Genomic DNA, 22,741 nt, shown 5'->3' on the forward strand with positions numbered 1-22,741 from the left:
CGAGTAAAGATGAATGTCAGAAGGGTGAGCACACGGATTACTCACGAGAAGAAGGAAAACACTCCTCGTTTAGGAATATAGCACTATTAAATAAGCGTTAAATAACTAATATGATCGACTGATTCCCACTTGTGTCACGCGCAGATCTCTGTAGGATACTGTAACGCAGCGGGGTGTCTGTCATCATAAAGATGGCATCGACCTCTAAAGCAGATTACACACAGATCCCGGACGAGCTTACCGTTCTGAGATGATACATACGGGAGCATCATGTTCCCGTGGATGAGGAGCAGCGCGAGCATCCCCGCGTAGGACAGCATCCCGCGGGAGGACGGAGACGCAGGTGATGGACACGGAGCACGGAGCGGCTTCAGCCGCAGAGGATGGCGGAGGAGGAGCGAGGGCGGACGGCGAGACACGCGACAGGCGCTGCGCGGCTCCGCTGCATGGAGGACGGATGAGGAGGAGGAGGAGGATGAGGAAGATGCCGTGCGGTGCTCAGGGATGCGGATGCTGCTGGAGACGATGATGATGATGATGGGCCATCGGAGTGTCCGTCATCGCGGAGAACCTTCAGCTGTCAGTGCGCGCACCCCGCGGCTCATTCGCGCGCATCATCAGCTGTCAGAGCGCGCTCCCGCCTGAGGGGGTCTCGAGCGCATCAGCTCTGCGCGGCGCCGCGCATAAGATTCACTGTGGAATTCAAGTACAGAAAGGTAACATTAGCATCCAGTAACAGAAAGCGCAATGAAAACATATGAGTGCTATCTTCAGATAGAAAAGAGGACCGGAGCATTGTCACACTCTGCGCTCCAGGTTATTTCTGCAATGCAATTAACAGTAAAGAAAAACTTGAAGCAGTTATACATATAATGAAAATTCAATCGCCATATATTTGACATAGGGGAAATGTATATTCAAATAGCGGGGCATGTCGTCACACACACACTTTTTTTTTTTTTTTCAGCAAAATCAATCAAATCAAATTCAGTAAAACTGACCAGAAAAATTAAAAAAAAAAAAAAATCTTACAAAAATGTCGAAGCATTTTTTTGGCCAAAATAAATTATAATGAAAAACTATAGCGTATAAAATTGCAACATTTTTAAAAACGTCTTATTAAATACGTGACAACTTCCCCCAAGACCACAATACCTTTTCTTTCTTCTTGAAACACAGTTCTGCTTTTCATTATAGCGACTCTTGTCTAAATTTCATTGGGGGTTTATTGTAGGCTATAAACAACAAATTTACAGAAAAATTAATCCTGTTTTGAATTACAGATTTGTTTTCTACTTTAAAACAAGGGTCACTTAGAAATTGCTAGTAAATTTCACAAACAATTACATTAAGTAGCCTAACAAATTTAATTAAACGTAAAAGCAGAATGACTTAAACATCATTTTGAGATAATTTTTAGCATTGCTGAAAAAAACAAGCATTTATGACTCGAAGCCTTTACTTCACTGTTTGTGACAACTAGCCCCGACCTCCTTATAACATCACACTGAATGATTACGATCCCTGTACAATGGTATTCACACAGTACTCTGAATCAATGATAGCAGAAAGCGTGGTGGTTTGTGTTAATGTCTATTTATCTAGGGCACGACAGAGATTTTCTCAAAGATATTGCATCACACAGCGCCATCTCATGGATCATCCGAGAAATACAACCCCGTCTTTATGTGCAATTCATTATTAACTCGCTTATTATAAGCTCATCTTCCTCCACAACTATTCGATTTGATGGAATAAAATATTTTGGCATTAAATAAGAGAGTAAAAATATTATATTAAACATGTTTCACATCAAACATCAATAAATGTTCTATTTATCAAAATAATAATAATAATGATTTGAATACATATATGCACTACCACTAAAACTCTTTAGTATTTTACAATTCTGGGATGTTTGTAAACTCTACACGGAAAATAATTGGGTCTAGGATTTACTTCAAAACAACTTTCATTGAGAAATTGCTTGTAAATGAAACAACTATGAGAAAATGCTAATTCATTATCCACTCTAACTCATGCATTAAGATTTAAGAGTTCCATTCAACTTTATTTTTGTTACATGATAAAGCATTTAAGCAAAATAGGGAACATAAATCAAGTCCGTGGTCTCATTAATCTGAGCCTTCCTCTAACACTTCAATTTGATGAGACAAAATATTGTGATGTCAAATGCATTGATTTTACGATCTGCTATTGATTATAGAGCTGATTAACTGTTGTATTTATCTTAATACATAAAAATGTCAAAAGTTTGGATGTGCCTATTCTTTATTTTAAAACGACATGTTCATGAGGTGCATTCTGGGATGTTTTTAAGTATTGAAAGAGGAACATGCATTTATATTTCCTTTACTAAAAAACAAACTAAAAGTTTTATAAAGTCATTTAAACCCAAGCATTTGAATGTTGTTGTTTTTTTTTAACTAAGCTGCACATCTGATGATGCTTTTGATACAATATCCACTACAAACCCAAAAAAAAAAAAAAAAAATGTATATATATATATTTGACTACTTAACTAACTTCAAGCATTTAAGCGGACATGTTTTAGAGATTTTAGATTGAAGGTTTTGTGGTCATAAGGAACATGTTTTGTCCATGTTTGTGTGCATATCTAATGATTGTTTTAAAAAAAAAAGGCAGGAGTAAAGGCCATCCTAAACAATGCTTCTGAGTTTCGAGCAATCGTGATGACACAGCATGTTGAGATCTGCAGTCAGGCTGATTTTCCCTCCACTTTACTCAAGCACGTCAATGAAAGAAACATTTAAATGGAAGCCACACCTGCCGCCCGCCACGAGCCAATGATCTGCAGCCGAGAGCTGACAGATGACACGCCCACCTTTGTTCCGAGCCAATAGGAATGTTAAGGTCAGGAGGGGGAAAACTTGCCCCGGGGTCAATTTATCTCGCATCAATGACCTTCTGCAAATGTGTGGGAGGAATTTGTCCAGCTCTCCTCTGACTTTCAGGTGTTGTTAGTATGGGAAGTCGACAACAATGGCTCACGAGACTGAAGAATGAGCTGAGCAGCAGTCCTCTGGTGTCCAACGTGGCCTTCGGCTTCATCCTGATGGGACTGGAGAAGCTGGTGGAGCTGGAGTTTGAGTGTCCGTGCAATCCGGCCTGGAACGGGCTGTTTTCCTCCGCGTTCTTCATCATTCCCGCCATCATGGCCTTGGCGCTCATGATGATCATCCAGGGATGCAGGTGTGACGCCTGGTGCAGGAGGACCGTGTCCCTGTCCAGCTTTGTTCCTGCTGTGGTCTGGCTGATCCTGCTCTTTCTGGACGGTCAGTATTTCGCCTGTGCGATGACAGACTGGCACGGCCGGTTCGTGATCGTGCACAAAGCCGCTCCGCAGAAATGGTGCGAACCCATTGAAGAGGAGAGCGTCAGTCCTCAGGAGCTCATGCTGCGCTCACAGCGACTGTTTGTGGAGTCTCAGGTGAGACGTCTCAGGCCTCCTGCTGACTCACTCCACCTTCAGATGACACGGATACATTTTTAGAACTTTACAGATACATTGATACATTTGAGGAATTCTGAGAACACATTTAGAACTTTGATACTGTGAGTGTTAACATTCGTTGTTTGTTACAATCTCAACTAGATTCAGGACACTAATCAAACTTTTACATGACATTTACATTGTAGAGGATGAACATGTTTCGGTAAAGCGTCTATGATCATGTGCGACTCAAAACATGTCTAGGTCACACTTTCCCTCAAATTAAATGAAAATAATATACTTTTTTGTTTGTTTGTTTGTTAATAAACAAGCAGTTAACCCTCAGAGTTAACAAAAATAAAACTTAAACTAAAAATAAAACCATTAAAAAAGGTTAACTGAAATACAATAAAACATTAAAACTTGTCAGGTGACATTTCTAATTTGAATTTAGTTTAACTAGATTTGATGTACAAATATAACTTGAACAAGAGATGAAATAAAAATTTATAAAATGAGACCTATGTGAAAAAAAAAGTTACTGAAAATGATAAAAACAACAAATTACTAAATTTTAAACTTCAGAATATAATAATATATCTATAACACTTTTTTGGTAGACAAACAATTGATTTTTAAGAGCATAAAGGTGTTTTGTTTTATTTGTTTTCCCACTCTTCATGACAATTAAACACTGTTATGCAACTAATGTTTTTTTTTTTTTTTTTTTTTTTTATACAGTACAGACCAAAAGTTTGGAAACATTACTATTTTTAATGTTTTTGAAAGAAGTTTCTTCTGCTCATCAAGCCTGCATTTATTTGATCAAAAATACAGAAAAAATGTAATATTGTAAAATATTATTACAATTTAAAATATATATTTTTAAATTTATTATACTTTAAATGATCATTTATTTCTGGGATGCAAAGCTGAATTTTTAGGATCATTATCACATGATCCTTTAGAAATCATTCTAATATGATGATTCATTATCAAAGTTGGAAACCGTTCTGCTGCTTAATATTTTTTCAGAACATCTGATACTTTTTAGGATATTTTGATGAATAAAAAAAAAAAAAGAAGCTATGTTTTTAAAATATAAATATTTTGTAATAACAATATACACTACTGGTAAGGAATTTTTTTTTTCTTTTTTTTTAAAAATAAAATCAATACTTTTATTCAGCAAGGATGTGTTAAATTGATAAAAAGTGATAGTAAAGAAAATATATTATTAGAATATATATTATTATAATTTTTTTTTTTTTTAATAAACGCAGTTCTTTTTAGCCTTTTATTGATCAAATATATTAGACAGCAGAACTGTTTCCAACACTCATAATAAATCAGAATATTAGAATGATTTCTAAATGATCATGTGATCGACTGATGTTACATGTGACACTGAAGGCTGGAGGAATGATGCTGAAAATTCAGCTTTGCATCACAGGAATAAATTATTTTTTTAAAGTATATTCAAATAGAAAACTATTATTTTAAGTTGTAGTAATATTTCACAATATTACTGTTTTTTTCCGTATTTTTGATCAAATAAATGCAGGCTTGATGAGCAGAAGAAACTTCTTTCAAAAACATTAAAAATAGTAATGTTTCCAAACTTTTGGTCTGTACTATATATATATATATATATATATATATATATATATATATATATATATATATATATATATATATATATATATATTAGTCTATTAAAAATATATTTTTAAATGTATAAAGTTAATGTTTTTTAATTCAAATCAAAATAAATAAAAAAGTACAAAAGATACTGCCATGATGTATGAATACTTTTGTGATTCACTGGTGTGTCATAAACGTCTCCAGTAGGTGAGCAGAAGCGTCACAGACAGCACTGTTGATCTCTCATGAACAGGTGCTGGGTATAGTGCTGCTCATCTTTATCTGTGTGGGACTGGTGGTGTATGTGATCAGAGAAAGCTGCCGGCAGGATCTGGAGACTCAAGATCTCGATGTGACGGAGATGACGCTCTACAGCTCCAGCTGATACACATCCTTCCTCATCCGAGTGCAGAAAAACACTCTTTACACGGCAATGAAGAACACACAAGAATGAGACAGTTCTTACAGGGACATCGTTTCTTTCAACAATGAAGATGCGTCATCATTTACTCGTGCTCATTGTGTTACTTGTATTTTTCTCTTTCGTCTGTGGAAGAAAAAAAAAGGACAAATCTTTAAGCCTGCTCTGATCTGTACGATTAAGTATGAATCAGATCTGATCACGAATGTTAATAGAAGGTGAAAATAGTCAGGGAATCATCACTTCAGTCTATTCATCAAAGAAAGGTATTGTAAAACTTTAAATATAGCATTTTTGGACCACTTCCTTTTTTTTTGCTTTAAATCTTATGTTCATTGTAATTGCATGGAAAAGAGAGAACGGCATTATTATCATCATCATCATGGCAGAAATGAGGGTGGGTCAATATGGTGTAACGGAAATTCATTTTGGGGGGAACTAACACTTCATAGAATAATTTCAGGTTAAGTTAAACTCTATTGATCGAATTCACACAAAGTCATTTTGACTCCTATATATGCATTTACACCAGAGGGTGATAAAATCACTTATTAAATTTGCCTGTGTTAAGTTATTCAAAACATTTCACTTCCTGTAATGACCATGTAAAACCAGTTAACTCTACAGTTGTATGTATTTTACAAAACTTTTCAATAATTGTTCTTTTTTTTATTGCATTGAGAAAGTATGCCAATGTACTGTAATGCAAAAACTATATTCTACATATATTTTTAAATCTATAAGAAAATAATGTACTATACTGTATAAAAAAATTCTACATCCTATAAAATGTAAATGTATAAAAAACTTCATAAGTTATAGTCTAATAAAAAAATACAATAAATGCAACTATAAATGAAACCTTTTGAATTGTTTTTTAAATAATAATAAAAATTATATATTAATTACTATTAATCAACAAGTTAATCAACTGAGATATGAGCAAACTCAAGATACAATTGGTTATTCCTGTTGTAATATAATGCATTCACATATAAAATATAAAAATGTGCAAAATTGTACCTTTAAAAGGTGACACGGAGGTGGCCCAAATGCCATTTTATATGTAATATGAGCATTTCTTTATTTAGTCAGTGTTGTTCATGTACAGAAATCTAATTTAAGTAAAATAGCATTGCATATGTCTTACATCTAGATTAATCCTGGTTATGGCTACAATAGTTATTAATATTATTAATTCAGTAGCAGTTTGTTTTCTCTCTTGGATTAAAATAGACAGCAGCTAGTACATTAGGCGCAGTCACTTTAAGATTCAATGCATGGATCCAATATAATGATACACATCTTTCTCCACTGTTTACGTTCACTTAAGACATAACAGACATTTTTCAAGGAAACTCACACCAAGACGGATATGTATTTGTCCATTCAAGTGTAAAAGAGATCTATAATCATCACCACACAGCCCTGACCAACGGTCTAATAGTCCTTTACCTTAATTACGTTCAGGAATGGACATTTCTGTTGAGCCAGAGCAGCTGGGAGGGAAACACAAACTGAATCAGACATCTGACTGACATGATTGCTGTTATTAAGTGCCTGTTTTACAACTTGAAAACGGGTCATTTTACACTCACTGTTCATGAAACAGATGAGAAAACTGACTCTAATGTAGTTTGTGTAAGGATTCAGGAAAGATATCACGTAAGATACTGAACAACACATATCATTGGACTACAGTTAGGAATATTAAAGGACTTTTATCTTGCATATCCCAGCCAGACGCAAATGCCTTCATTAGTTCAGTAGGTTATGTATTAGCTAATTTTCTATGGAAGCTTGTTTCTGCCACAGGATAAAAAAAACAACAAAATAAAATAAAAAAAAAAGTTAAATCTTTTTTTCTTCTTTTTTTCAGTTTTTCCCAATTGTGAGAAAAAGTCTGAATTCTGAGTTTATTTCTCGCAATTATGTCTTTTTTTCTCAGAATTGCAAGAGAAAAAAAAAAGTCTAATTTGTGAAATATAAATTATGAATTGTAAGGAAAACTGTCTTAAATTGTGAGATAAAACTTTAAACGGGAGAAAAAAAAAAAAAAAAAAAAATCCCATGGCGGTAACAGAAAAACAGAATTGCAATATGTAAACTCAGAATTCAGAGAAATAGAGATATGTATTTGGAATTGCAAAAAAATAAAATAATAATAATTACAATTCTGAGTACAATATAAATCTAAAAGGTGAGAAAGGGTTTTATCTTTTTTTTATCTAACAATTCTGAACTTTTTTCTTGCAATTTTGAATGACAATTCTGAAACAGAATTACAAGAAAAAAAGTTATGAATTGTGAGAAGAAACAATATTATTTTTATTTTTTTGGCAGAAATAAGCTTCCATAATTTTCAGCTCAATCATGCAAACACCATCAAAATAGTATGAGCAAGACCACATAAACAGTCTGTTTTACAAGCTTTCCTGATCGTTTCAAAATCAAATCTTTTATTTTTTATTTGTGTTATTTTATTTTTATACTACATCCGAGTGATTTGAAGATTACTCAGTGTATATATTTTTAGACGTTATCTTTTGTATCAGGAGTGTTAACTGCATAAAACAAATCAAAAAGGACAATATCCAGTGCTTTCTCGTGTGCAGAACACACTCTTTAATTGACAGCCAAGCAGACTTCTGTTAAACGTAAAAGCTCTGTTCTCTCTGAAATGAGCTGTAATTGCTCTGAAGACACGGTGTGGTGATTAAACGCTGTTAAGATGTTCAAGCACGTTTAGTCATTACAGACAGCAACAGCAGCATAAGGAGGTTGAGTGTCACCTCTATTAAACCAGAGTCCCGCAGGTCACTGGAATTACAGACTCTAATGATGTGCTAATGGTTTCTGGAAGGGATAGCAGTGGAAGAAAACGGTTTAATCTTAAAGTCAACACTAGATCAAACTGACTCGATTTACTTGCTTAATACATATCGCTGGTGTTAATGTGAATGATGTATCAGTGAGTGTTATTCTGAAGCAGTGCTCTGACCCCAGCTTAATGTTGAGATAAGAAAAAACAGTAACGGATGCATTCTCCCATTCAGGTCTGTTATTCTGATATCAAAGTCTACACTAAACATTTTGTTTCTATTCATGCTGGCTTTAAGATTTAGCACTTGAGCAAAATTCACATGGTAAATCACTCATAGCTTAAGTTTTTAGTTTTACTATTTTAAATTGTATTTGTCAATTTTATTAATTACATGTATAATTTGTGTGTGTGTTGAATAGAATTATATATTTAAAATAGAATTATATATAATTCTATTTTACATTAATACGTGTGTGTGTGTGTGTGTGTGTGTGTATAAATGCTAAATAGAATTATATATACACATAACAGAATTATATAATTCTATTTTACATAAATACATTGGTGTGTGTGTATGTATAAATGCTAAATAGAATTATATATACACACACAACACAATTATATAATTCTATTTTACATAAATACATTGGTGTGCGTGTATGTATGTATAAATGCTAAATAGAATTATATATACACATAACAGAATTATATAATTCTATTTTACATAAATACATTTGTGTGTGTATAAATGCTAAATAGAATTATATATACACAAAACAGAATTATATACTTCTATTTTACATAAATGCATTGGTGTGTGTGTATACATGTATAAATGCTAAATATAATTATATATACACACACAACAAAATTATATAGTTCTATTTTACATAAATACATTTGTGTGTGTGTATAAATGCTAAATAGAATGATATATTACACAACAAAATTATATAGTTCTATTTTACATAAATACATTTGTGTGTGTGTATAAATGCTAAATAGAATGATATATTACACAACAAAATTATATAATTCTATTTTACATAAATACATTTGTGTGTGTATAAATGCTAAATAGAATTATATATACACAAAACAGAATTATATACTTCTATTTTACATAAATGCATTGGTGTGTGTGTATACATGTATAAATGCTAAATATAATTATATATACACACACAACAAAATTATATAGTTCTATTTTACATAAATGCATTGGTGTGTGTGTATACATGTATAAATGCTAAATATAATTATATATACACACACAACAAAATTATATAGTTCTATTTTACATAAATACATTTGTGTGTGTGTATAAATGCTAAATAGAATGATATATTACACAACAAAATTATATAATTCTATTTTACATAAATACATTTGTGTGTGTGTGCGCATGTATAAATGCTAAATAGAATTATATATACACACAACAGAATTATAGAATTCTATTTTACATAAATACATTTGTGCGTGTGTGTATGTATAAATGCTAAATAGAAATATATATACCCAAAACAGAATTATATAATTCTATTTTACATAAATACATTTGTGTGTATAAATGCTAAATAGAATTATATACACACACAACAGAATTGTATAATTCTATTTTACATAAATACATTTGTGTGTGTATAAATGCTAAATAGAATTATATATACCCAAAACAGAATTATATAATTCTATTTTACATAAATACATTTGTGTGTATAAATGCTAAATAGAATTATATACACACACAACAGAATTGTATAATTCTATTTTACATAAATACATTTGTGTGTGTATAAATGCTAAATAGAATTATATATACACCCACAACAGAATTATATAATTCCATTTTACATAAATACATGTGTGTGTGTGTGTATAAATGCTAAATAGAATTATATATACACATAACAGAATTATATAATTCTATTTTACATAAATACATGTGTGTGTGTGTGTGAATGTATAAATGCTAAATAGAATTACATAATTCTATTTTACATAAATACATTGGTGTGTGTTATGCATTTTTATGTCCAAAAATATGGTCAATACTGAATCACAGAAGAACATTTACAATAAAAGAGAAAAAAAACAAGCATTTTAGTTGATTTAGCAAAAAATAATACATTTTATTACACGTTTTAATAATCCGTTTCATAATTTCAGAACTATTTCAATGTAGGCAGTTTGTGAGAAAACAAATCTCTCTTTTTTTTTTTTGGTAAATGTTAGATTTAAAAATAAATATCAAATATTTCTGTATCATACAATTATAATCTGCACCATCCTGTTGACCATCAAAAAAAAAAAAAAAACTTAAGAAAAAAAGTTTCAGTTGTGACCTTAATGTTATCTCCACGCTTACTCTTGCTTCACTCGTTGTCTTTTCGCACATGACCTGCAACACAAACATCTGATCACTTTAAACACAATATAAACGGTTAAAGAAACGATCGATAACAAGAACACTACAACATCGACACTGTGGTACGAGTACCAGGGCATTTTATAAGAGTCGGTGCGCAGGTGAGCAGCGCCTCGGTGTCTCATGACAAACTCAATCCAGAAGATGGCGCTGTCTAACGGATTTATCGGCACGTCTCTATGCAGACTGGATAGTATCTGCATGTTCTTCCTGTAGGACGGCTCTGTAAGCACTTCCTGTAAGGCATCTTTAAATACATGTCTATCTATGGTTGAAATATCCACAACTTTAGCGACGCCTCTATGTCTCATTTTTGAAAGGTTATCATCCTGATCGAAAACCAGCGGTAATCCGACTATAGGAACGGCATGATAAATAGCTTCAAAAATCCCATTAATGCCTCCATGAGACACAAAAACCTTGGTTTTAACATGTCCTAAGAGATCATTCTGTGGAAGCCACTTTACAAGTAAAGTGTTGTTGCCCAAAGTAGACGGAGGCTCTCCGGTGTACCTCCAAATCACTTTCTGTGGAAGCTGAGCAAACGCAGCCGCTATTTCATCAGCTATATCAAGCGGAAGTTGGGCAACAAATGTTCCTAAAGACATCACAATGACGCCATGCTCTCCAGAACTCTGGACGAAATCCTCCAGATCCCTCTGCAACTCTTTTGCAGGCTTGCATTGGAAACCGCCGACGTAAATGGCGTTTGGCATAGTCGGCCGAGGAAATTCAAAGACGAAATCGACCGTCATGAGCCAAATATCAGCCGCTTGGAATAATTCAAAATAGTGCACATCAGGGCCAAAATATCGGTCGCACAAAGCGCTGTAGTGAGGCCCGACGATAGTCTTGTAAAGGAAAAGCCGAATAGTGTAAAACAACACATTATACGTTCTCTGAAGGAAAGTCATGTTATCCGTCAGCAGAGAAAGCGGGAAGGGAACGTAAGACAGAGGAGACGGTGCGATCGCAAAATGCGCTTCTCCATGCACAGTAAATCGGACGTTAAAAACAAGAGGTAGGTTCAGATAATGCGCGAGAACAACACCTCCTCCGTTCGCTGGATCGGTCAACATCACGTCAAAGTTCGCCTTTTTGATTTCTTCAAGCAGCTTGGGATCTTTCTCGATAATATAGATCACCATTTCGCAAATCTTCCTGTGCATTTCGGAAAACTTCTCTTTTAGCTCCATGTCCAGTTTGAATCTGGTCCACGCCGACTGCTGCTGCCGCCGGATCTGCAGTTGTCTAGAAACAAAGCTGCTGTAAAACTGATCGTCTCCGCCCAGAAGGAACGGGACGGTCAGCGAGACGTAGTGTGGAGACGTCTCTGAGATGAACCAGCCGTCGAGGGCCCGGATCACGGTGATCTGATGACCCCTGGAGTGAAGCTCCTGGATCAAGATGTTCAGGTTCACCCAGTGACTGCCTTCGTGAGGAAACACCAGGATTTTCCCACAATGCACTGGGAAGGTCAGGGTTAGAATGATGCTCGAGGCAATAAAGATCAAATCCATCCTTATATGAGGAGCACAAACATGTGTCTGGAAGACATAAACACACAGCGTGTGATGTTCATCATTTATCAGACAAGCTTTGCTCTCTAATGCAGTCCTGTGTGTTTGAATAGCTTTAAACTGAAATTATCCAAATACAGTGAAATGTTGTCACTATTATACACTCTCAGAAAAAAAAAAAGGTACAAAAGCTGTCACTGGGGCGGTTACCTTATCAAAAGGCACACCTTTGTACCTAAAGAGTCTGTACTGGTACCTTAAAAGTACAAATTAGTACCTCAAAGTGTACATGTTAATACCTAAAAGGTACAAAAGTATACCTTTTGAAAAGGTTCCACCCCAGTGACCGCTTTTGTACCTTTTTTTCCCGGAGTGTGGGGTGACACAAGGTAACTGGACAAGAAGAAGAAGAAGAAGAAGAACAAACTCTATATCCTCTTTTCTAAATCTTTAATTTAATACTGAGATATTGAAATAAGCTAAACCAAAGAATGAAGTCTTAATAGCACCCAAGTATGTTTGTAAAATGTTAGCTCACATATGCTACAAATGTCTGTACAATATGTGATTTCTTTCAAGAAAAACAGTAGATAAAATGATTTTCAATGTCACTGTTCTCTCACATATACTGTACACATACATTAGAATAATATCCAAATCAAGGTTATTAATTCCTATATAACAGTAACACAGATTGTCATCTCATATAGGCTAAAGGTTGTAATGTGGCAGAATTATACATTTAAGAGTATCATTGCGTGTAATAATTATGCAATTAATTCTGTTTTGACACTCAGACTTGTATTTCTCTGCTTGGTAAACTGGCGACGTGTTTCTGCATGAAAAATAAAGGAAGAAAAAAAAAAAACATCAGGAAGCGGTTCTTACACAACCTTCGTGTGTGTCACCAGGAAACTATTTCATGCTTAATGCAGTTTTATAGGGTTTCGCATTGTTTTTTGCTTTTTGGAACATTAATTGATATTTGCATAAAATTTTCCCCATTCACCAAACGTCTAGTTAACTACACAAAATTGGTTGCAAATGCCATTTAAAGCTGCCTTTTAGAGAAATAATTGACTTGAATACTGTTCAGCATCTGCCAAAGTATCACAAATACTTTACATTTACTCTGGGAACAAACTCAATCAAACATCTAGACATGATCGCATTGCGATGTATTTCAAGGTCCATTTCAAGCGGTTTTCCCCTTGTCCTGATAACAAACCTGTTTACAGACGCTAAAACAAAAACATTCAACTCTGATTAGTGAAATATCTTAGTGTGTCCTGTTGAATTTCATCTAGACTGCGGTCAAAGTGGCCTTGGTCTGAACAACCACATCCTCATATCACAATTACTGTCTGTGAGGCACTTTTGAGTAATTCTGCATGAAGACTGCATGAATGCAAACTTAAACTTAAGACAAAATCAAGCAGCAAGTCAAAGATCCACACCCTGGATTAAAATATTTTGCCCTGGAGTACCTTTACCTGGTGAACCTTTAAGTACACACCATACACACACACACACACACACGTCTATTAATATCTGTATAGCCTTATCAATACATCCTACTGATTTAAAATAATATCTTGATTTATTTGACAATAAATTATTGTATAACTCAGGACAGTCCTGAGACAGGATAGTAGTTATCTTGAACCCCGTGTACACACTTACACACTTACCGGGGTGAATGCTATTAGGCAACACTGTCACACTGGAACCTCTGTCAACAAAATACATTTTAAACATAAAATAGTAATAAAAAATTTAATAAGTACATAATGATATGAAGCTGAACATAACAATGATAGTACAAAGACCATATATGGTTGTATTTTACAGAAGTAACTGTAGTACTTATGGTTAACATGCTAATTTTTTTAAGCCTGGAGGTAAACGTACTTCAAAGTTATTCATAGACAGTTGTGATACAAAGAGTTCAATTTCCGGAAACAAAGTATCAGTTCTCTCACTTTGACAGTCGCCGCTATTCTTTGTTTTTGGAGGGTAAACACTGAAATCATCAAGCTGTGTTGAGCTGTAGAGAGCTAAATACAACATTAAAACGACAATCCGCACAAACAACAAGTCCTGTGTGGCGCGGATGACAACATGGAAGCTCATTTCAGACGGCGTGATAAGAACTTACACTGTCTAAAACGAAGCGTGTCCACTCTTGGTTGTGTGTAAAAGCTGTTATGGTTTACAATAAATTAAATAATTGCACTTACCAGCTGAACAGAGAGTGACAACTGTGCAACGCGGTGAGCTCGTGTGTGAACCGCTTCTCTGTTTGTTTGGGTGAGTGGAGGCGGAGCTCATGAATATTAATTACGTCATGTCCATGATGATTGGATAATGTTTTAGCGCGTCAATACAAGCGTCATTACTATTCACAACCAGTATATATTTTAAACAGAGCACAATCATATCATAGAATACACTGGCCTGGTTAGTTAGATAGAAAAATAAAACAATCAAGTAAACACACACAAAAAACAAACAAAACTAAAACGTACTGAATACTAATACGCAGTACATTAAAATACACCATATGCAGAAATTAAACTACATGAATACTTTACAGAAAGTTATACAAAACAAATCAATTTACTAGATCCAAATTCTCACAGTATTAGGACATTTTGTCACGTATTTGTTGATATACAATACACTATACTGAAATAGTGACTGCCCAAAGATAAAGAAAAACCTATCAATTAATGTCAAATTCAAGGTATCAGCAGCTTTTTTGTGTTTGTATCAATCGTTATCATTGTTTTTATCACGTGCTTATGAAGTGTCTTAAATTCTATCATGTCTATATGTATTTATATATGACGATATAAAGAATAAACTCATCCTGAGAAATTATTATTGGAGTCATAGTGTGACAACTAGCCCCAGTGTTGTATCTGCTAGCTCTGTACTTTTACAGTGTTTTCTAATGCATCTGACAATGAGTGTCATGCCGAATCAGTCCAGAAGAGGGCGCTAATAGTTTTTAATGGCGTGTCTCTACTGACGGATGGCCTGTAAAGTATTGGTGAAAATATTTTTTTACTCACAAAGAGCACTTTCTACCCAATTAAATACTTTATATATTGTGCAAACTATAGAAATGTGTATTCATTATGTATGTATATGACTTAAGGAAATTGTGGTATAAATATAAGCACAACTGCAAAATGGACCGGGGCAAGTTGTCCCAGTGGAAAAGTCACGGTAACATTACAAAACAAACAAACAAACAAAAAATGAAGTAAATAAATGTTTGTTTTCACTATCAGTGTTTATGTTGTTAGGGTTAGGTTTAATGTTAAATTATCAGGCGAATAGTAATAGTTTTTGTGTAAACACAAGAACACACACACACACACACACACAGCAATACATTATTATAGATCAATGTTTTAATGTGACAACTTCATTCACTGTGACAAAATGTACACAAAAAGTAAACGCTTTTTAACAGTGTAGCACTCTGAATATGTCTATTACACATTTGTTGCAGTCAAGATTTTAAGGTTTATACAGAAATTATGTAGAAATATAAGGTTTATGCAGAAATTGGCTTTTTTCAACTGTGACTGCATTAAATTTGGTCAGAACTTGAGATCTTCATGAGCTCCTATCAGCTGCAAACACAGACTCTGTGTGGAAGAGATAAAATATTAGATATTCATGAACCTATATCTATTAGAATAGATATTCATGAACCTATAAAACAATTATTACAAAATAAACATAAATCCATTCTTTGGAAAACAGCACAAATCATACGTGCACATGAATAAGAATAGTATGTAGTTGTTTGGCTCATGTTAATGTACTGTATCTAAGCCTGTTTGCATTTATATTTTAATTCTTAAAGGTACATGATGTGAGTTTTCCCAACATTTAATTTACAGTTTTTTTTACAATCGCTATAACAGTTTTTTCAATACCTTTAACAATTTTCCTAAACTCTTAACACAGTTAACACAACATTCGTCTTTGTAGGCTACACATTGTTGCTTTGACACAAAATGCATAGAGTTAACACACATTTAAAATGCTTGAACTTCTTTTACACACAAGCTCAACCAAGAACAAAACTATGTAATTTTACAGTTAAATTTAGAAATGCTTTCACACTGTATGTCAGAACAGATAACATCTTATAACTTATATAGGCTAAAGTCAAAGTGAACAGCTGTTCATATTGTGAATTGAAACACAAATACAGTATATTACCTGTATTTTATTTCATTGAACTACTCTTTAAACCTGGAGTACATTAGAACATACAGTAGATATACAGTACAGCACAGCATTTACATACACTGTGTCTAATTACTTTCAGAGAGTCATGGAGTTGGAGGCCATTCTTCCCATGATGCCTTGCCAGAGAAGATACCAGGTGTGATGTGGATGAGAACATGTGGCCAAATGCAGCAGACCGGGCAGATTAGAAGTTTACTTTGTTTTATTATTATTATTATTATTATAATTACGGTGCTTTTTCTGTTTGTATATCTTGTATTGAATGTATTGAAAAAACTGTCATAGCGATTGTAAAAAAAACTGTAATGACTTAAGTTTTGTAGGAGTTAATCACAGTTTAACAACTTTTGAAGTTTTAATATGGAGGTAACAAACAGATGAACCAAACAAAGACCACTCAACTCATTTTATTAGTTTTATTTACAGTATTTGTTATTATCTACAAACATATGCTATTTTGAAAGAATGTGATTGTATTTAGTGTTGTACCTCATGTTTTAGTAGCACTTCTTCAATTCTCTTGATTGTCTGAGTCTTCAGATCAGAGACAAAATCTTGCTTCAATATTTTGAATTCTTCTTATAAGATCTTCTGTTTTTTCTTCAAGCTCATTTGTTTGTCTTTCCAGATTCTCCGTCTTTTCTTCAAGTTCATCTGTTTTGGTTTCCAGATCTCTTTTCTTTCTATTAAGCTCATCTGTTTTGTATTCCAGATCTTGTGTTTGTCTTTCCAGATTTTCAGTCTTTTCTTCAAGTTTATATGTTTTGTTTTCTAGATCTTTGGTTTTTCTTTCAAGTTCAGTGGTTTTGTTTTCCATATCTTCCGTTTTTCTTTCAAGCTCATCTGTTTTGTTTTCCAGATCTTCCGTTTTTCTTTCAAGTTCATCGGTTTTGTTTTCCAGACCTCCTGCTTTTTCCTCCAGATTGCAAATTCTTTCTTCGTGATCAGCCATTTTTCTGATATATAGCCTTATCTCTGACTGCTGCCGGTGTGTGAAGGTTGTAAAAAAACGTATTCCCACCTTACGCTTATAAACCCTAGTGATAGCACAAGACAAGACAGGAACTTTTGTTCAGTCCGCACGTTTTATCCAGTACCAAGTTCCTTCTCAGATCAGAAACGGTGGGTGGACAGAACAATCCGTGCTGCAGTAAACAAACGCACTGCTGTGTGTAACGCCGGTCTCTCTGGCCCTAAAGCGAGTGAACGTCAGGAAAGCAGCAGGTCCTGATGGGATTTCTAGCCATGTTCTGCGGTCCTGATCAGCTCGCTGGTTTGTTTACATGTATTTTTAATGAGTCCCTTGCTACCTCGGTGGTTCCCACCTCCTTCAGAAAAACTCTCATCATCCTTGTGCATAAGAACAATAAACTCTCTTGTCTGAATGACTATCGTCCAGTTGCCCTCACGTCAACAGTCATGAAGGTCTTTGAGAAACTTATAAAAAACAACATCTGCTCCTCCATCCCTGATACTTCATGACATTAGCCCCAACAGATCCACAGAAGATTGGTGGCATGTTGACGGCAATAACAGGAACTATGTAAGGCTGCTATTCATCAACTATAGCTCAGATTTTAATACCGTAGTCCCTATCAAGCTAGCTTCCAACCAAGCGACTCTAACCACCCTGGTAACTGTCCTTTTACTTTGCTGCCATCTATATCATGAATTTGTATCGAGGCACCTGTTTCTCAGTGGGTTATTCTAACTTACACCTTTAACTCTATAAATTATTATTTAGGAATGGATAAGAATAGACATATGTAGCATAAACCATGAAGTACTCGCCAGCCGGCAGGTTGAAGTTCTTCAGGAATGATATGTAAAAATTGATAGCCTGAATGCACTGTAAGTCGCTTTGGATAAAAGCGTCTGCTAAATGCATACATTTAATTTAATTTAATTTAATATAGAAGACTGCCTTGTGGTTGATCTTGAGGCTCAGTTTGTAGTTATAAGTAAAGTCTCACGGGAGGCAATCTTAACAATAAAATCTCTCATTTTATTAGTTACAAATACAATACAAAGCATTTAATGCAAAAATAAAACTAAGCTATGAGTGTGACAAGCAATAATGTATAATCAGAAAATCAAAAACGTAACTGACGGCACTTCCTGTTGAACCGTGAAGCACATTTTGAGATAAACTGAGAAAAAGCCGTATAAGAACCTCTAATCAACAAACATTTCTAATGAGGAGGTGATTCTTTGTATTCTAATGAACAAGGATTTAAAAATATATATATTTTTAAACAAGAAATACTTTCTACCCAATTACTGTAAATGGTTTAAATATGTAAAATTAATAAATGTACGTTACTTCATAGACTGAATATTATATTATTAATATATATTCGGATTGAAAACCGAAACTGAAAGGAGAGCGCATGTGCAATGACGCAGAAGTAGCGTAATGACGTATGACGCGCAGAACAAAGCGGTTCTTCCTGTTGAATGAACGTGTGTCCTGTCATAATAAAATGTGCGCATATCAAAGCTTGATCACTCTGTATTTAGCGTTCATGTAAACACTATCGGAATGAAATTGAAACAAAAGTTGTGCATGCAAACATAGGAGAAATATAAAATACGTGGTGATATACTGAAATATCCACTGGTCTAGACAGATGCAGATCTTGATGTCCTTCTTTACTGAGGAAAACATGGTCTCTGTGTGGAAGAGATGAAAGAACAAACTGCCGTTACTGTATATTCACATTCATATGTCTATTATTATAGAGTAAACATGAATCAGTTCTCAGGAAAACAGAACAGCTGTTAGATGATGAATTACAACTCCACTCAAATAGTAGAGCTATATTCATGTAGAGGTGTTTTTGACTTGTGTTAGCGTTTCTAGGAATGTTTGAACATCTTCTATAAGGTAGCCTACATGAAGCGAGTTTTCTCAACATTTCATTTGACTTATTTTATTCAGTTTCAATAAGAGGTTCAAACAACTCTGAGTTGACTTACTCTGAGTTCTCAGGTTCAGAACAGCTGAATTGAGTTCAATCCAAATCCAAACTGTTGCATTTCTTAATTAGAGTAACATTTGACTTCTACTCTGCCAACAGCAAGAACGCTGGTATAATAATGACGAACAGATGAAGAGGAGATGGACACAATACCAAGTATTGGAAGAATTTAAAATCCAACAGGATAAAGAATACAGACTTTCCTTACCGTGGCCTTACGTGTGCTCTGATGTTGTATTAAAAACTACCATTTAAAAATGCTTCTGCTCAAATAAAAATGCATGTGGATATGGAAAAAAAATGTATGTAACTTTGTAATGTAAATTAATGCAGCCTCCTCATCTACACAATTCTGTATAAAATGACATGTCTTTTTCTCACTTTCAACGAATGAATGCAATTTTCAATAATAATAAAAATCATTTTTTTCCATTTGCATTAAGTTAGTACCATTTGCATCATGTCGTTAGTTCATGGGGTCAGTTAGCACAACTTTTAAAGAGAGTTTGATATGAAGTAACAAATAACTCAACTCACATTGGTCTGATAGTAATATGATTCATTTAGACATTCTTGAATCATTTCTGCTGTTCTGAAAGAATGTGATTGTACCTCATGGTTTAAATGTTGTTGTCTCAGTCTTCTGTTTTCTAAATCGAGTTCTCGTATTCTTTCTTCCAGATCTTGTATTGCTGCATTGTCATCTTCTATTTTTTCTCTGAGATCTTCTATTGTTGCTCTCAGATCTTCAGTTTCCTGAACATGGGCACGAAATGCCTCCAGATTGTCTGGAAACTCATCACAGAATCTTTGCAGCTCATCCCGATTCCCGGAGAGATTCATGGCGTGCCGAATGGGCTGGTTATCAGCATGTTGGAAAGTCCACTGAGCAAAGATTCCTCCATAATTTTCCTTAATTATATCGATCCACCAGCTGTCACCCGTGGGTCTGAAGAGGAGAACATGCAGACGGTCCTGACGATTTATTCTGAAGAGAACGTCTGGATGTTGGTTCAGCTGCGTCTCTCTGTGTCTCTTTTGTTCTGCTGGAGTCATGTTTTTAACATCCACTCCTTCATACATGTCTCTCACAGCTGCCATTACTGCCTCAACCTTACTGAAATATGATCTTTTGCATTTCGTCAGAGATTCTCCTGCAATGGTGCAATCCACTACAAAACACACAGGGACGAAGGCAGGAACTTGCTCAGCCCACCACATATTTGGCAAGAATCCATATGTGTGTGTTTTCCAGATAGAGTCGCTCAACCCGAAACGAAACAAAACTCAACACACATAGCTCATCCAGTCTCAATCGATCAGCTTCTGTTTATCTAATTATATTACAATCAAACAGAAAAATGTGTTAACAGGACAACAGAGAAGAGAGAGAGAGAGGCATAAAAGAGGAGGAACTAAAGACGAGAGGAAGTAGAGAAACAGTGTTTTCCAGGAAAGATGAATCACACTTGACCTTGTGTTCATGTCATTTATAAAGACACAAAGACAAATAGACAGTTTCAGCATTTAAAACAAATGCTTTCCACTTCCATTCAGTCGTTTTTTTTTTTATTATGATTAACTTATATTATTATTTGTTTATAGGTTTTATAAACAGTTTATTCAGTGCATTAAAAAAAGAAAAAAGAAAGAGAGAGAGAAAGAAAGAAAGAAAGAAAGAAAGAGAAAGAGAAAGAGAAAGAGAAAGAAAGATAGACAGAAAAAGAAGGAAAGAAACATAGCACTGAATTGTAATACAAGCAGTATACTGAAATCCAGGTGCATATAATTCACAAAAATAAATAACAATTTCACACAACTTACAAACACTTAGATTTTTAATCACTGGCACCAAAGTGCACTTTAAAAAAAACTTTTTGTGCATATTTTTCAACTGTCATATCAGCAAAATATGAATTTACAAGAGTCAAACCTTCACCACACTACTAGTGTTTAACCCCGTGCACACACTTACTAAAAACAAGTAAATTAGTAAATTAACAATTTCTAACAGTAAAATTGTGAGAACGTGGTATTAGGCACCACTGAGACACTGGGAATGCTGTCAATAAAATAAAATAGAATTAAATGAATGAGTGAATAAAGTAAGGCTTATATATAATTACATAAAGATATACATTATAAAATTAAATAAAAACAGTGTTATAAAGAACATATGTACAGTGTATATTGATTAATTTGACTGGTTTACTGATGTAGCACTGGTTTGCACTAGTTCTCCTTGTGTGTGTGTGTGTGTGTGTGTGTGTGTGTGTGTGTGTGTGTGTGTGTGTGATTTTAGTTATAGGCGAATAGCTGTTGGTAAACAACTGAAGACAGTAAAACCCCACTCACTCACATTATTATAGTTAATGGCAGCCTCAGTCATTATGTGCAAACTTACTACACACAGTGTGACACACGAGGTTAATGTGTGTTAACAGTGTATCAATGAAAACTATTTTATTTATTTATTTATTTATTTATTGTGTTCAAGATTTGATAAGATTTTGAACTTTTAATGACGGAAGATGAAAAGCAATAATAGAAATTTTAACAGTTAATCCAAACACTCAACTTATTTATTATTAGTGTACATTGATGACATTTTGAACCATTTCTGCAATATGAGCTATTCTGAACGAATGTGATTCTGTTGAATGTTGTTCCTCACGTTTTAGTAGCATTTTTGTTTTCCTAGTCATTGCTGACTAATGAATGATTTCCAGATGTTTGATCTTTCCTGCAGATCTTGTGTTTATGCCCACGGCTTTTCTTTGGTTTGTTTGTTTTGTGGTCTTTGTGGTTTTGGCAGATCTTCTGTTTTTCACAGCTCTTCTTTTGTTTTTGTTTTTCTAGATCTTCTTTTTCCGCTTTTAGTTCTTCTATTCATTCTTCCACCTCTCCCTTTGTTTTTAACAGCTGTTAGACTCTCAAACTCAAACTGTTTGACACGTATGTAACAAGTACAGCCAGTATCTACTAGAATGGAGAAAGATGAATGTGTTAACGGTGTAACAATGAAAATGTCCATTCGAATTTTTGTCACCACGTCTTTAATAAAGTTTGTGTTTATATAGACTTTCAACAATAAACACACAATGAGAAATATTCACTGGAGTAAGAAGTGTGACAGATTTGATTACAGTCTGACTTTAATATGACAGAGA

At 34.3% G+C, this 22,741-nt stretch overlaps 4 protein-coding genes across 6 annotated transcripts in view; 1 reads left to right on the plus strand and 3 right to left on the minus strand.

Annotated features, from left to right (window-relative positions):
- Positions 1–14,608, minus strand: part of nptnb (neuroplastin b) — a 45,137-nt gene extending 30,529 nt beyond the window's left edge. Inside the window, exons 1-2 of the mRNA XM_052531736.1 lie at positions 14,556–14,608; positions 242–693 (exon numbers count right to left, since the gene is read on the minus strand). Coding sequence (XP_052387696.1) covers positions 242–320 — 79 coding nt within the window. The 5' untranslated portion in view covers positions 321–693; positions 14,556–14,608. The remainder of the gene's footprint in view (positions 1–241; positions 694–14,555) is intronic.
- Positions 674–6,401, plus strand: LOC127934388 (calcium homeostasis modulator protein 4). The gene is made up of 3 exons (XM_052531740.1): positions 674–2,895; positions 2,997–3,472; positions 5,373–6,401. The coding sequence occupies exons 2-3, from the start codon at positions 3,008–3,010 to the stop codon at positions 5,502–5,504; spliced, it is 597 nt and encodes a 198-aa protein (XP_052387700.1). The 5' UTR covers positions 674–2,895; positions 2,997–3,007; the 3' UTR covers positions 5,505–6,401.
- ugt5f1 (UDP glucuronosyltransferase 5 family, polypeptide F1) lies at positions 10,479–14,680 on the minus strand. 2 transcript variants are annotated; one of them, XM_052531735.1, is made up of 3 exons: positions 14,556–14,622; positions 14,007–14,047; positions 10,487–12,342 (listed from the first exon to the last, which is right to left on the minus strand). In XM_052531735.1, the coding sequence occupies exon 3, from the start codon at positions 12,313–12,315 to the stop codon at positions 10,732–10,734; it is 1,584 nt and encodes a 527-aa protein (XP_052387695.1). In that variant the 5' UTR covers positions 12,316–12,342; positions 14,007–14,047; positions 14,556–14,622; the 3' UTR covers positions 10,487–10,731. The 2 variants fall into 2 exon arrangements, with proteins under 2 accessions (XP_052387694.1, XP_052387695.1); XM_052531734.1 differs by lacking the exon at positions 14,007–14,047 and having other exon boundaries at positions 10,479–12,342; positions 14,556–14,680.
- A 3,894-nt stretch (positions 14,681–18,574) lies between these two features.
- On the minus strand, positions 18,575–20,968 carry LOC127934386 (uncharacterized). Of its 2 annotated transcripts, none has more exons than XM_052531737.1 (2): positions 20,109–20,968; positions 18,575–19,263 (listed from the first exon to the last, which is right to left on the minus strand). In XM_052531737.1, exons 1-2 carry the CDS (start codon positions 20,790–20,792, stop codon positions 19,243–19,245), a joined length of 705 nt encoding a protein of 234 aa, XP_052387697.1. In that variant the 5' UTR covers positions 20,793–20,968; the 3' UTR covers positions 18,575–19,242. The 2 variants fall into 2 exon arrangements, with proteins under 2 accessions (XP_052387697.1, XP_052387698.1); XM_052531738.1 differs by having other exon boundaries at positions 20,184–20,963.
- Between the last annotated feature and the right edge of the window lie 1,773 nt (positions 20,969–22,741).

The sequence above is a fragment of the Carassius gibelio genome, chromosome A18 (assembly GCF_023724105.1).
Source record: "Carassius gibelio isolate Cgi1373 ecotype wild population from Czech Republic chromosome A18, carGib1.2-hapl.c, whole genome shotgun sequence".
Classification (NCBI taxonomy): domain Eukaryota; kingdom Metazoa; phylum Chordata; class Actinopteri; order Cypriniformes; family Cyprinidae; genus Carassius; species Carassius gibelio.

Bases quoted from the DNA above. Each gene is read 5' to 3' on its own strand.
- LOC127934386 (XM_052531737.1), bottom strand. From the start codon at position 20,792: ATGTGGTGGGCTGAGCAAGTTCCTGCCTTCGTCCCTGTGTGTTTTGTA. The intron at 19,264-20,108 runs GTGAGTTGAGTT...TCTTCCACACAG, and splicing joins CATATTACTATCAGACCAAT to AGACCATGTTTTCCTCAGTA.
- ugt5f1 (XM_052531734.1), bottom strand. From the start codon at position 12,315: ATGGATTTGATCTTTATTGCCTCGAGCATCATTCTAACCCTGACCTTC.
- LOC127934388 (XM_052531740.1), top strand. From the start codon at position 3,008: ATGGGAAGTCGACAACAATGGCTCACGAGACTGAAGAATGAGCTGAGC. The intron at 3,473-5,372 runs GTGAGACGTCTC...TCTCATGAACAG, and splicing joins GACTGTTTGTGGAGTCTCAG to GTGCTGGGTATAGTGCTGCT.